The sequence below is a fragment of the Ailuropoda melanoleuca genome, chromosome 15 (genome assembly GCF_002007445.2).
Source record: "Ailuropoda melanoleuca isolate Jingjing chromosome 15, ASM200744v2, whole genome shotgun sequence".
NCBI lineage: Eukaryota > Metazoa > Chordata > Mammalia > Carnivora > Ursidae > Ailuropoda > Ailuropoda melanoleuca.
In genome coordinates this window covers 66415539-66428773 of record NC_048232.1, presented here as the reverse complement: position 1 = coordinate 66428773, position 13235 = coordinate 66415539, and the positions used below count along the sequence as shown (strand labels likewise).

Below are 13235 nucleotides of genomic sequence, written 5' to 3'. Positions count from 1 at the left end.
ATCCCAAGCAGACTTCTTGCTGAGTGTGTAACCTGACATGGAGCTTGATCCCATGACCCCTAGATTATGATCTGAGCTGAAACCAAGAGTCAGACAGACGCTCAACTGACTAAGCCACCCAGGCATCCCTCCATTTTTTCCCCCTGTTACTGATTTCCCGTTTCATTTTATTGTGATTGGAAAACATACTTTGCATGATTTGAATCTTTTTAAATTTATTAAGACTTTTTTTGTGGTCTTACTAATGTCTGTCATGGAGAATGTTCTGTTTATACTTGGAGAATGTGTATTCTCCTGTTGTTAGGTGAAACATTCTATATATGTTAGTTAGGTCTAGTACACTAGATATCTTTGTTGTTCAGGTCTTTTATTTCTTTATTGATTGTATATCTGGTTCTGCTATCCAGTGTTGAAAATGGGGTATTGAAATCTCCAATTATTATTGTAGAACCATCTATTTCTTTTTTCAATTCTGTTAACTTTTTAATATATTTTCAGGTTTTGTTGTTAGGTATGTATATGTTTATAATTGTTATATATTGATCTTTTATTAATATAGAGTGCCCTTCCTTGTCTCCAGTAACCTTTTTTTTTCTTTTTAGTCTTTCTTTTTTTTTTTTTAAGATTTTATTTATTTATTTGACAGAGACAGTGAGAGAGGGAACACAAGCAGGGGTAGTGGGAGAGGAAGAAGCAGGCTCCCAGCAGAGGAGCCCGATGCAGAGCTCGATCCCAGGACCCTGGGATCAGGCCCTGAGCCGAAGGCAGACGCTTAACGACAGAGCCACCCAGGCACCCCTATTTTAGTCTATTTTGTTTGACAAAAATATAGTAATTCCAGCTCTTTTAGTTACTTTGCATGGAATGTTTTACTCCTTTACTTCCAATCTCTTTGTGTCTTTGTATCTAAATTAAGTCTTCTGTAGACAATATGTAGATAGACCATATTTTTAAAATCCATTCTGTCGTTCTCTGCCTTTCAGTTGAAGAGTTTAAACCATCCACATTTAAAGTAATTACTAATAAGGAAAGATTTACTGTTTCGATTTAGTTACTTTCTATATGTGTCTTGTTTCTTGTTCCTCATTTCCTTCATTATTGCCTTTTTTGCACAGTTGATTTTTTTGTAGTGTAGTGTAGTTTTCTGATTCCCTTTTCTGTAATATTCCTGTAAAATATTCCTTTTCTGTAATATTTTTTAGTTAACTTCTTAATGGTTACTTGGGAATTACAATTAACATCTTACATCAACCTAGTTTGAATAATACCAACTTAGTTCAATAGTATATAAACACTGATCCTGTATATCTGTATCATTCCCCCTCTATATTGCTATTGTCACAGATTGCCTCTTTTTACATTGTGTGCCCATTAACATAGATTTATCATCATTTTTCTATATGTGTACCTTTGCCTTTTAAATCATATAGGAAAAGGGAGAAAAAAGAATTTACAAATTAAAAGTACACTTATACTGTCTTTTATAACTATATATGAACTTTTACTACTGTTCTTTATTTCTTCTTGTAACTTTGGGTTACTCTCTAGTGTTCTCATTTCAGGTGGAAGCTCTTCCTTTAGCATTTCTCGTATGGCAGGTCTACTAATGAATCTCCTCAGCTTTTGTTTATCTGGAAATGCCTTAATTTCTCCTTCATTCTTGAAGGGTAGTGTTGCCAGATAAGATTTTTGTTTCTTTCCAGACTTCAAATACATCATTTCTAGTGCTGCCTGATCTTTATGGTTGCTGATGAGGCATCAGCTATTATCATATTAAGGGTCTCTTCTATGTGTGAAGTTACTTTTTCTTTCCTACTTTCAAGATTTTTTATCTCTGTGTTTTTACACTTTGAATATAAAGTATCTTGACATGGATCTGTTTGAGTTTATCCTTGGAGTTTGTTGAGATTCTTGGATGTGTGCATTCATATTTTACATCAGATTTTAGAAGTTTTCAGCTACTTTATGAATTATCATTATTTTTCCTCCTTTTAATTTCTCTTCTATGACTCCTGTGATGCCTGTGTGAGTATATAGGCCCCTCAGGCTTTTCTTCATCCTTTTTCTTTCTGTTCTTCAGACTGATAATTTTGACTTTCTTATGTTAAAAGTTCACTGATCTTTTTTTTTTTTTTTTTGCCTATTTAAATCTACTGAACCCTGCTAGTGAATTTTTCACGTCAGTTATTATACCTTTTAGTTCTGGAATTTCTGTTTGGTTCTTTTTTTTTTTTCCCCTCCCCCTCCCCCCCTCCTCTCTACCCCTCTCTCTCTTTCTCCCCCCCTTTTTTAAAATTTTTTTAAAAGATTTTATTTATTTGACAGAGCAATCGAGTGCACAAGCAAGGGGAGTGAGTGGCAGGGAGAGGGAGAAGTAGGCTCTCAGGGAGTCTGATGGTGGGGCTCAATCCCAGGACCCTGGGATCATGACCTGAGCTGAAGGCAGACATTTAACTGACTTTGCCACCTAGGCACCCTTATTTGGTACTTTTTGTAATTTGTACCAATTTGTATTTGTATCAGTATATTGATATTATCATTTTCCCCATACATTGTTCTCCTTATTTCCTTTTTTTTTTTTTTTTTTTATTTGTCATTGGGTTTCCTTTAGCCCTTTGAGCATATTTAAGACACTTGATTTAATATCTTTGGCTACTAATTCCAAATTCTGGACTTCTTCAGGAATGGTTTCTGTCAAATGCTTTTTTCCTTGTGAATGGGCCATGTTTTTTTGTTTGTATGCTGTGTAATTTTTTGTTGAAACCCAGACATTGTATTACAATGTAGTAGCTCTGGAAGCTAGATTCTCTGACTCCACAGGTGTGTGTGTGTGTGTTGTTGAGGCTGCTGCCATCTGTTTGTGACTTTCCCAAACTGTTTTTGCAAATGTGTATTCTTGGTTGTGTGTGTGGTCACTGAAGTTTCTTTTCCATAATCTTTGTAGTTAGCTAGTGACCTGATGAAGATTTTCTTTAATATTTGGCTTAAACAACAAAAAAAAGTTGCTGTCTCTTTAAATCTTTCAATAGATGTTGTGGGAAGCCCCTGCAGCTTGAAAGGGCTTTAAGGAAGACAAGTGTCTGCATTGTGTCAGTCTCTGATCTGCCAGATGAAACTGTGCAACCCCCCAATTTTTTGATATCAAGGTTCCCCATTGCCTGCCCTGGCACCAACCAGCTGCTCCAGGAATGCATGACTGGGCTGAGGAATGGACAGTGTTAACTGGTTCGCACGTGGTGGTTCTCCTAGCAGCCTCTCCCTTTTAGCAAACACTCAGTGGATGTTTTAAGTGTCCAGTTAGGTTCCAGAGTTCTGAAATAGTTGATTCTGGTGGTTTTTTTCGAGTTTACGATTTTTTTGGGTGGAGGGACCAACCCCAATAGCTTCCTACTACATTTTTTCATCTCAAGTATCACAATAGTCTCATATTGGCTTTCTAATGTAGTGTTTATGAATAAAGGAAAATCCTTGGTAGGTTTCTTTTTTCTGGTTTGTGTATTTGACTATTCATATTATAAAAGGAAAAGAAAAGGATTATCTTCAGATTTTAACAGATAAAGGATTACGATATTTAAGTGTTTTGGGGAAAAATTCCTGTAAGCATGATTGAACTTTTATTTCAGTGCTCTGTCAGTGTTTTGTATAGTAACTTTGTGTTTTATGTAAATAAGAAATTTGTGCCTCTAATAAAAAAACTTAATTTTTAAATGTTAGTTATTCCTCATTAAGTGGTTAGCTTACATATCCTAGAAAGCATTAGATGTTCATTACGATTTAATTATTGAGGGAAAAATAACAGAAAATTTGCCTACAAACTGCTAAATGAGTTTACCTCATTTACAGCAGGTTTAATTTAAAGCCATAATCACTGCAGAAAATGTTATAACGAAATAAATGAAACTGTCCTTATTGTGAAGTCATGTTCCTTTACTCGGTATTTTAGAACTTTGATCTGCTTTTTTAAGATTGGATTTTCATCCAAACTTTAAATGCTCAAATTGTTTTTACTGTAAATTTTGCTTTCTTACCTAAAGAAAAGTCCTTTACACATTTTAAAAACAATCTTCAGTTTTTCCTCAACTTTTTCTGCAGTTTTAACAAGAAATTGTTTTGAGAATATCTCAAAGACATAAGCAGCTAATTGCCACTCTAATAAATCCTTTAATGTTAGAGAAGTTTGAATTATAAGGTAAATTTATGTATAAAGAATTTCTTACCACAAATGCCAAAAGAGCCGCAATATGACACCATTTTTGCAGGTAAATACCCATAGTAGAGGATCTAATTTAGGGATGTTTACAGCTTTCTAGCTGTTGTCTTTAAAAAAAAAAAAAAAAAAAAAAGTGTGTGTATGTGTGTGTTTCCCATTCTTAGGACAAAACTGAGTTGGCATTCCAGAATGGTTTTCTGTATTCTGTAAGTAACAGAATGATTACATTTCCACAATTAAAAAAAAAAAAAAAAAAACCATGAAAAAGTTTTCTTAACAGCAGACAGTCCCAGATCCAGTTTAGCCCCAGGTGATAAAGTAAGGTTTCTTTTAAGCACTTGTAGTTAGAAACTGATGTTAAACTTATTCATCTGTATATACACATGTATGTATATAGAGGGAGTGTTTTACATGCTGTCATTCTGAGTATTGTTTATTGCCCTTTTACCTTTTTATTTTGATCTAGCTATGACAAAAAGCTTGAGATATTTTTGAAAGCTACAAAAGCATAAACATTTTGCATTGTATACACACATACGTACGTATGTACATATTTGAATGGGGATATATATGTTTGTATATATATGGAATATATATGTGTACATGTATATACGTGATAAGTGCAGTGAGTAAAAAAAAGCCTAAGAATAAAGGAATAGAGTCTGAGTCAAGAAAAAGTTCTCTGAAGATTAACATCCTGAAATTTGAGCATTTATAGTAGTTTACTATGTAGTTAAGTCTTTAAAATATCAAAACAATTGTGGAATTTTTGTTTAGTGTTTATTTTAAATTACATTACATTTACTTTTAAGGTAAAAATAGCTTTTTTGATGGCATGAGTTAAACATTAAAAATTTAGGCATTTACCATAAATCACATTGTTTATACTATCATTTTCAGGAATATTAAGGTAGGTGAAGATCCCAACAACCCCAAATAAAAGTTTTTACTAAACTAAAAATATTTTAGACAAACTCTTGAGGGTTTTGATTTCTGGAAATCAGTAATTTAACACTGCTTTATTACACTACTGTAGAGAGTAATCAACCTTAAAGGTAATGAAAATAATTTTTACTTCTTAAAAGGTGTTTTTATTATAGCATTTTATGTGTTTTTGTCCTCACCTAATGAGGGAAAATGTTGATATGTGTAATTCTACTTAAAGGTAATTAGAAATGTCAAGGGATCTATTTAATTTGGGAGTATTTTTTCTTTAATACGGATCTAGACTGTGGCAATGAAATTCTTTAACTTCTGTGTTTACTGATCATTTTGACATAATTAAAAGGTTGCAGTTATACCGTGGCAGATTAAAAAAAAAAAAGGATCTTCATTTGAAAATGTGGTTTTTGAAAATTTTTGTAGTCAGATTTAGCTTTATAGAATGGAGGTTTTTTTCTCTTGCTACTATGAACTGGAAATGGCTTTCTTATTGCTGATAGAATAGAAAATACCTGAAGTTACTCTATAGACCAGAATTATCTTGATAGAAAATATTCTGAGTTATGAGAACATAGAATGTCTCTTGGTATATTGTTCAAATGCATTTTATGAAGAAAAGGTTAAAATTTATGTGATTCCTGGGGCGCCTGGGTTGCACCGTCGTTAAGCGTCTGCCTTCCGCTCAGGGCGTGATCCCGGCATTATGGGATCGAGCCCCACATCAGGCTCCTCCGATATGAGCCTGCTTCTTCCTCTCCCACTCCACCTGCTTGTGTTCCCTCTCTCGCTGGCTGTCTCTGTCTCTGTCAAATAAATAAAAATAAAATCTTTAAAAAAAAAAAAAGTTATGTGATTCCTTTTCTAAATTAAAAATTTTAACTTAAAACTAAAATTTAAATTTAAAACTACCAAGGTCAATTAGGTGCTCTATACCAGCATTGTCCAATAGAAATATATGGGCCCCATACTTAATTTAAAAATAGTTTTTAAAAAGTAGATTTAATTTTAGTAATACATTTTACATAACCAAATATATCTGGAATTTTTTTTTGTTATCCATACAGCAATTAATGAATTATTTTTACATTCTTTAAAAATACTGAGTATTTTTTAAATTTTTATTTTTTAAAAAAGATTTTATTTGTCGGAGAGAGAGAACGCAAGCAGGGGGAGCAATAGGCAGAGGGAGAAGCATGCTTCCCATTGAGCAAGGAGCCCGATGCAGGACTCAATCTCAGGACCCTGGGATCATGACCTGAGCTGAAGGCAGATGCTTAAACGACTGAGCCACCCAGGCGTCCCTGAGTGTTTTGTTTTTGTTTTTTTTTAAATACTGAGTCTTTAATATCTGGTTTGTATTTTACATTTACGGTATAAGGCAGTTTGAATTGACCACTTCTCAGGTGGTCAGAGTGGGATGTTACTATATTATGTGAATTCTGTAACAACATTTCTGTTGTAGTTTGTTCAGTCCTATTTGTCATCTGAAACCAGATGGAGCAAACTTCTAAACATGATGTGAAAGATTCAAAAGTGGTGTTGTCTGTATAGTTCAGTAGACACTGGTGATCATGCCACTATGTTTGAGAACATTGGAGTTGAAAACTGGTAGTTGTGAGCTATCAGCTCTTAAGAGTTTTTGTTTGGGCATACAGATTTCTTGAAGGAGTGTGTGTTGGGGGTTCCTAAAACCATCCTCGGGCTTGGTGATTTGCTAGGAGGACATAGAAATCAGAGAAAAGCAGAGAAAAAACTCATGATTATGATTTGTTACAGTGAAAAGATACAGATTAAAATCATCAAAGAGAAAGTGTGTGTAGAATTGAGTCCAAGAGAAACCAGGTACAAGTTTTTAGTTATCCTCTCCTAGTGGAGTTATGGACAATGCTTCCTTTTCCCAGCTACCTTGTATGACAACATGTGCAAAGCGTTGTCAACCAAGGAAGCTTACCTGAGTTTTGGTGTCCACGGTTTTCACCAAGGATCAGTTACAGAGGCATGGGAGTACCCATATAACTATCTTAGCTATTCTGTCTCTACCAGCTTCCCTTATCCTTCCTCTCTTCCAAGGTCCATCTGATCAAACCCCAGGCATACAAAAACAGACATTTACCATAATTTACATTGTTAACATTAATTACCTGGTGTGGCCCAAGATCTTAGACAAGCAGAGACTTACTAGGTAGGATATTCCAAGAGCTCAAAGTTATTTCTCAGGAATCTGCCACAGTTAAGTCTTTTTTTTGAAATGTGCAGAGTTTGAGCTCCCTTCCCCCCAACCCTGCACCAAGCTTGTAGAGTTACCCCTTTATTGAACAGGGTGATTTGGATCCTTACAAAGGAGAGTGTCTCTAGTATAAATTCTTACAGTGACAGAGGGTAGATGAGATTGGCCATAGCTCAATTTACATTAAATATTTAATATGTTTTCAACAAATGGCATGGATTACTAACAAGGTAGAACTATATAAGGGCTGAGAAGTAAAGAGTCTAGCACGTAGGATAGCCCTACAATAACAGGTTTCTTAGTTGGAATCAACTCTTACATTTTACTGACTGCCTCCTATAAATTCACCTTGCTTGGTGAAATACATATGTTATCTATTTTTTTATTAAAAATTTAATTGGAGTATAGTTGACACACAATGTTACATTAGTTTCATGTGTACAATGTAGTGATTCAGCATCTGTGATATGTTATGCTCACTACAAGTGTAGCTACCATCTGTCATCATACAGCCTTATTCCATGACTGGAAACCTGTATCTTCTACTTTCCTTCACCTATTTTGCACACCCCCCCACCATTCCCTCTGGTAACCATCCATTTGTTCTCTGTATTTGTAGGTCTGATTCTGCTTTTTGTATGTTTATTCATTTGTTTTTTAGAGTCCACATATAAGCGAAGTTAAATAGTATTTGTCTTTTTCTGACTTATTTCACGTAGCATAATACCCTCTAACTCTATCCATTGTTGTTGCAAATGGAAAGATTACATCCTTTTTTTTATGGCTATGTAATATTCCATACCACATCTTCTTTATCCATTCATCTATTGATGGACACTTAGGCTGCTTCCAAATCTTGGCTACTGTAAGTAATACACTATACACCAAAAAAGAATAAAATACCTAGGGTTAAACTTAACCAAGGAAGCGAAAAACCTGTACTCAGAAAACTATAAAACATGGAAGACAACACAAATGGAAAGATATTCCATACTCATCCATTAGAAGAGTTACTATTGTTAAAATGTCCATACTACCCAGAGTAGTCTACAGATTCAGTGCAATCCCTATCCAAATACCAACACCATTTTTTTTTTAATAGAACCAGAACAAATAATTCTAAAACTTGTATGGAACCACAAAAAACCCTGAATAGTGAAAGCTGTCTTCAAGAAAGAAGGGCAAAGCTGGAGGTATCACAATTCCAGATTTAAAGATCTGCAAAGCTGTAGTAATCAAGACAGTATGTGATATTGTCTCTTTTAATCCACACCTAAACCTCCATTTCTGCCTATGATAGAGCAACTTGTGTTATACTAAATACCCTGCAGAGAACTATTTGACATGTAGGGAAAAAATGAGTTTGAAGGCATTGTAGAGCATTGAAGTTAGTCATGTCTTGAGGAGTCAAGATTCAGGAGAGAAGGGAGGTAGACATATTCCGTGCTGGTTTCCCTCTTGAAGCATTTTCTAACTCTTTAAGTTGTTTTGGATAAGACAATGAAAGTTTATAGCAACTGAGCTATGAGCAAAAGCAACTGAGTTAGTTGAGTGGAGCTTTCAGTAGTTCGTTGTTGCTGTTGTTGTTGTTGTTGTTCTAGCCCTAGGTTTGTAGTTGGAATCCTTTGCAGGAGAGGCATACCATAAGACTGGGAACAAATCAGAGGTAGGGCAGTCTTAATGGTGTTTGAAACCCAGTCTCATGCCAGCTCAGTTCTTGATTGGATTGAGTTGATCTCCTACTCTGACTGCTTGCTAGAAAAAAATTAAATCATCTCTGGAAGAAGGTAACATAATCTAGAGCCTCTACACTTTTTCATATGTGTTTTCATGTAATAATTACTTACAGTGTGTAACATTCAATTAAAAATTATAGGCATACACAGGACCAACAGAAATCAGCAATAGAAATAGGTTATGCGGACTCTGGTTTACAGACAAGAGCTTTAGAATACTTATAACTAAGGTATTCGTGAAAATAGATCGCAAGGTGGAGAATTTCACTAGAGAACGGAAATCTATAGGAAAGAATCAAAAGAAATTATAGAACTGAAAAATACAGTAACTACAGATGGTTTTAACTGTTGATTAGACACAGCTAAAAAGAGGATTAGTCAACTGGAAGATAACTTAGTAGGACATAGTACCATGGATTTGTCCTTTTCTAAGAAGGAGGGGTTTTTCAGTATCTCACTGAAAAATATCAGTTGTTTTAGAGCTTAAGGATAAAAAGAGTCCTCATTAGAGTGTAGTTACAACTTTTGCTATTTTAACATGTATGGTTTTTATATTTTTGTAATAGGTTTTTTTTAAAATAAGTACGTAAAAAGTAGGTAAAATATAATATTGTTACTTACAGATTTCTACGTAGTACCCTTCCCTCAGCCTTTGAACCAACACAGCTTATTTACATAATACTTTATGCAGAGTTCACTTGTTCAGCATACTTATGTAGACCTTGGAATAAGACAATAAGCAAAATACTTAGAGATTCAAAGTAGACACCTAGAGCTCGTTGGTAAAACATGTATTTTAGCATAGGGGAGTTATAAGGGTCTTACTTTTAGTTGGGCTAATGGTTATAATATGTTTGTAACCTGGTAAAGTTGCTCATCCCAAATAAGAAATAGTAAATTAGAAAAGAAGTTGCAGGTAAATTATTGAGGAATTTGTTTTGGCAGCAAACAACTTGTTTGATTTTATTTGCAACTCTACTATGAATCATAACCATTGCTGTATGTACCACTAAGAAAAAAGAGGCTGTCAATTATATTTTGACATCCCATTAATTGTAAGCTACATCCTAATTTCAGAGAGGTTAAAATGTGGGGGGGAAGGTGATCCTAGTTTTAAATCTGAGTTCTATCACTTACTGTTCATTTGACTTTGGTCAGGGAACTTCTTTGAAGCTGTTAGTTTATTTGTGAAAATTGGATAGTATAGCTGCTATAGATAGTCTACTCTTTAGAGTTAAAAAGACTAAATGAATTAATTGATACGAAAATGTAGTACGGGGTACACACTTAATACTATGAATTTGGCTTTCATTTCTAAAACTTGGCAATGTTAGGATAACAGGAAGAGGTTCCTAATAGCTGAACAAGGGAAAAGAAACAAAACAAAAATGCAATATATTGGTTAAATAAGAACTTAAAAAAGAAAATGCCTGTTGGAGCTATTTAATAAAGTGTCAGACATCATTCTTTAGTCTCTCTCCAGCCCCTTTCACTTCTCCTATCCCCCCATTTATATATAAACATATCACTGACTGCTTCCACTCTGATGATTGATATTTATAATGATGGGACCTATGCATCAAAATAGTGTTGATATTTTTGACTATATTGGTTTTTAAAAAGCACATTTTAGGAAAACTTCTAATCCATCTAAATTCAGTTGTGATGCTGCAAACCTCCATTTTTATTTAGTTTTGTAGAATCCCTGCTCTGCTGATGATACTGAATAAATATAGCATTAATCAAAGTGACTGGCTTTTGAAGGGGTTGGATTTTGTGATGTTTGGTGGACATGAGAATTCCTTTTTATATTCCTATTTTGAAGATTCCCAATAAACTCAGAATGACATTTTTCTTGAGCTTTAAAATATTTAGGACTTTAATTTTGTGTTCATTTGTTCTGTTCTTTTAGGATTTTTCAAGTCACATTCAGTTGATAGGATGAAAAAATTTAAGAGAAGGCTATCCCTCACTCTTCGGGGAAGCCAGACTATTGATGAATCATTGTCTGAATTGGCGGAACAAATGACTATTGAAGAAAACAGCAGCAAGGATAATGGTAAGTATTTGGGGGCGGGGGAGGGAAGGAGAGATGCTTCCCCCTTTTAATTACTTTATAAATTGAGTGTGAATTTACTTTTTTGATAAGTTCCTAATAGCTTCCTTTTGTTTATTTCTTTGTCTTGTTCTCTGGTTCTTAGGAAACAGAAGAGTATGTTACTTTTGCTTACTTATTGGAATGTTTCACTCTTACGATTCCCCTCTCCTGTTTATCTTTTTATTTTTTATTGTCTCTTAAATAAGAATACCTTATATAATATTATCCTAGTTGTCAAATAACTGCTTTTAAGTTAAGTTAGTACAGCTTAAAAGTGTAAGTTTGTGAAGTTCCTGTTTGAGGCTTCATCATAGTTTCATAACATTATATATGCATATGGACTATAGATGACAAGGTTCATGACATGAGTGAATCTTACTCTTTCCTTATTTTATATTTACTGCAGAATCTATCCATAATATTGAGAGCACTTAATAGTAGATAGGCATACAACATTTCACATGTTTGACAGTTCTTTTTACAATGTAAAGAAGCAGTACTCAGATATTGATATAAAATGAAAAGAGCTTGTTAAATTGAATGGATTAAAATATAAAATCCTGGGGTGCCTGGGTGGCACAGCGGTTAAGCGTCTGCCTTCGGCTCAGGGCTTGATCCTGGTGTTATGGGATCGAGCCCCACATCAGGCTCCTCCGCTATGAGCCTGCTTCTTCCTCTCCCACTCCCCCTGCTTGTGTTCCCTCTCTCGCTGGCTGTCTCTATCTCTGTCAAATAAATAAAATCTTTAAAAATAAATAAGTAAGTAAGTAAATAAATAAATAAGTAAAAAATAAATAAATAAATAAATAAAATATAAAATCCTGATGAAATTTATGTAAGAAACCTACATATTCAAAACTGAAATAACCCTAAGGATGTCATAATATTAACCAGGAAGGAGTTATAGGAATGCCTGCCAGTATGTCATGAAGTACACATTCTCTTGCAAGCCTTTCTTGCTGTACCTGAAATTCTTCTGTTAGAAATTTGTGGCAGTGGCTGAAAACATGAATACCCCTACCTACTTCTGCTGAATGCAAATGTCTTTGTTGTGAGAGAGGGAAAGGTATAATGTAAAGGGCTCTGGACTTTAAAAGTCATGGATTAGAATTTGGGATACACTAACATACTTACAGCCTTATTAGTTATATGACTCTGAGTAAGTAATTTATCTTACTCAAGCTTCAGTTTATCTCTTTTCTCAGAAGGATCATTATTTACTCAAGTTTATCTGGCTAGTTGTAATAGGGGAAAGGAGGCAGAGATGAATTCAGTAGGAAATTTTAAAAATAATGATTTGGATATACCTTATATGTAGGGGGGGACACATTTTGCATTTGGGTCAAAACTCAAAGACAGTTTTATGTCTTTTTTTTCTTCATGCCAGGAGAAAAATCCTTAATTCTCTCTCAAACCCCCTTTGAATTCTTGATATTTTAGTTAAGGCCTGTGTATGGGGGCGGGGAGGGGGCAGAAGGAGAGGGAGAAAGAATCCCAAGCAGGCTCTACGCCCCGTGTGGAGCCCGATGTGCGGCTCAGTCTCTCAACACTGAGATCATGACCTGAGCTGAAATCAAGAGTTGGATGCCTAACCCAACTGAGCCACCCAGGCACCCCAATAAATGTCTTAATAGTATTTTAGACATATCACAGAAAGTTAAGGTATTTCAGGATCTTGTCTAAGTAGTTAACCTTATTCTAATGAGCAGATACATTAAAATTACTGAATTTGGTGAGGGGAATAGGTGAAAATTTAAATATGAGGGAGAAAATCACAGTTATACTAAAAAAACCAAAAATAATGTTATATTTTATATATACTATTTGGGGCTTTCAACTGTAGCTACAACAAAAATTACTTTTTTTGACAACTGAAATTCTTCAACTAAGAAAGAAAACTGCATCTTTACGTTATTAGGAAGTATAAGAAAACAAACAACAGAATGCCACTTCTCATGATTATTTAGAATCTGAAGAAACCTTAAAAGGCAAAGATTGAAATGTTGTAGTTTTCCAGATATT

General features: G+C 34.5%; 1 protein-coding gene across 2 annotated transcripts in view; it reads left to right on the top strand.

Annotated features, from left to right (window-relative positions):
* Nucleotides 1–13235, top strand: part of CDK17 (cyclin dependent kinase 17) — a 109743-nt gene that overhangs the window by 58743 nt on the left and 37765 nt on the right. For both annotated transcript variants that reach the window (XM_034644491.1, XM_002919247.4), the window contains exon 2: nt 11028–11174. In XM_034644491.1, coding sequence (XP_034500382.1) covers nt 11057–11174 — 118 coding nt within the window. In that variant the 5' untranslated portion in view covers nt 11028–11056. The remainder of the gene's footprint in view (nt 1–11027; nt 11175–13235) is intronic.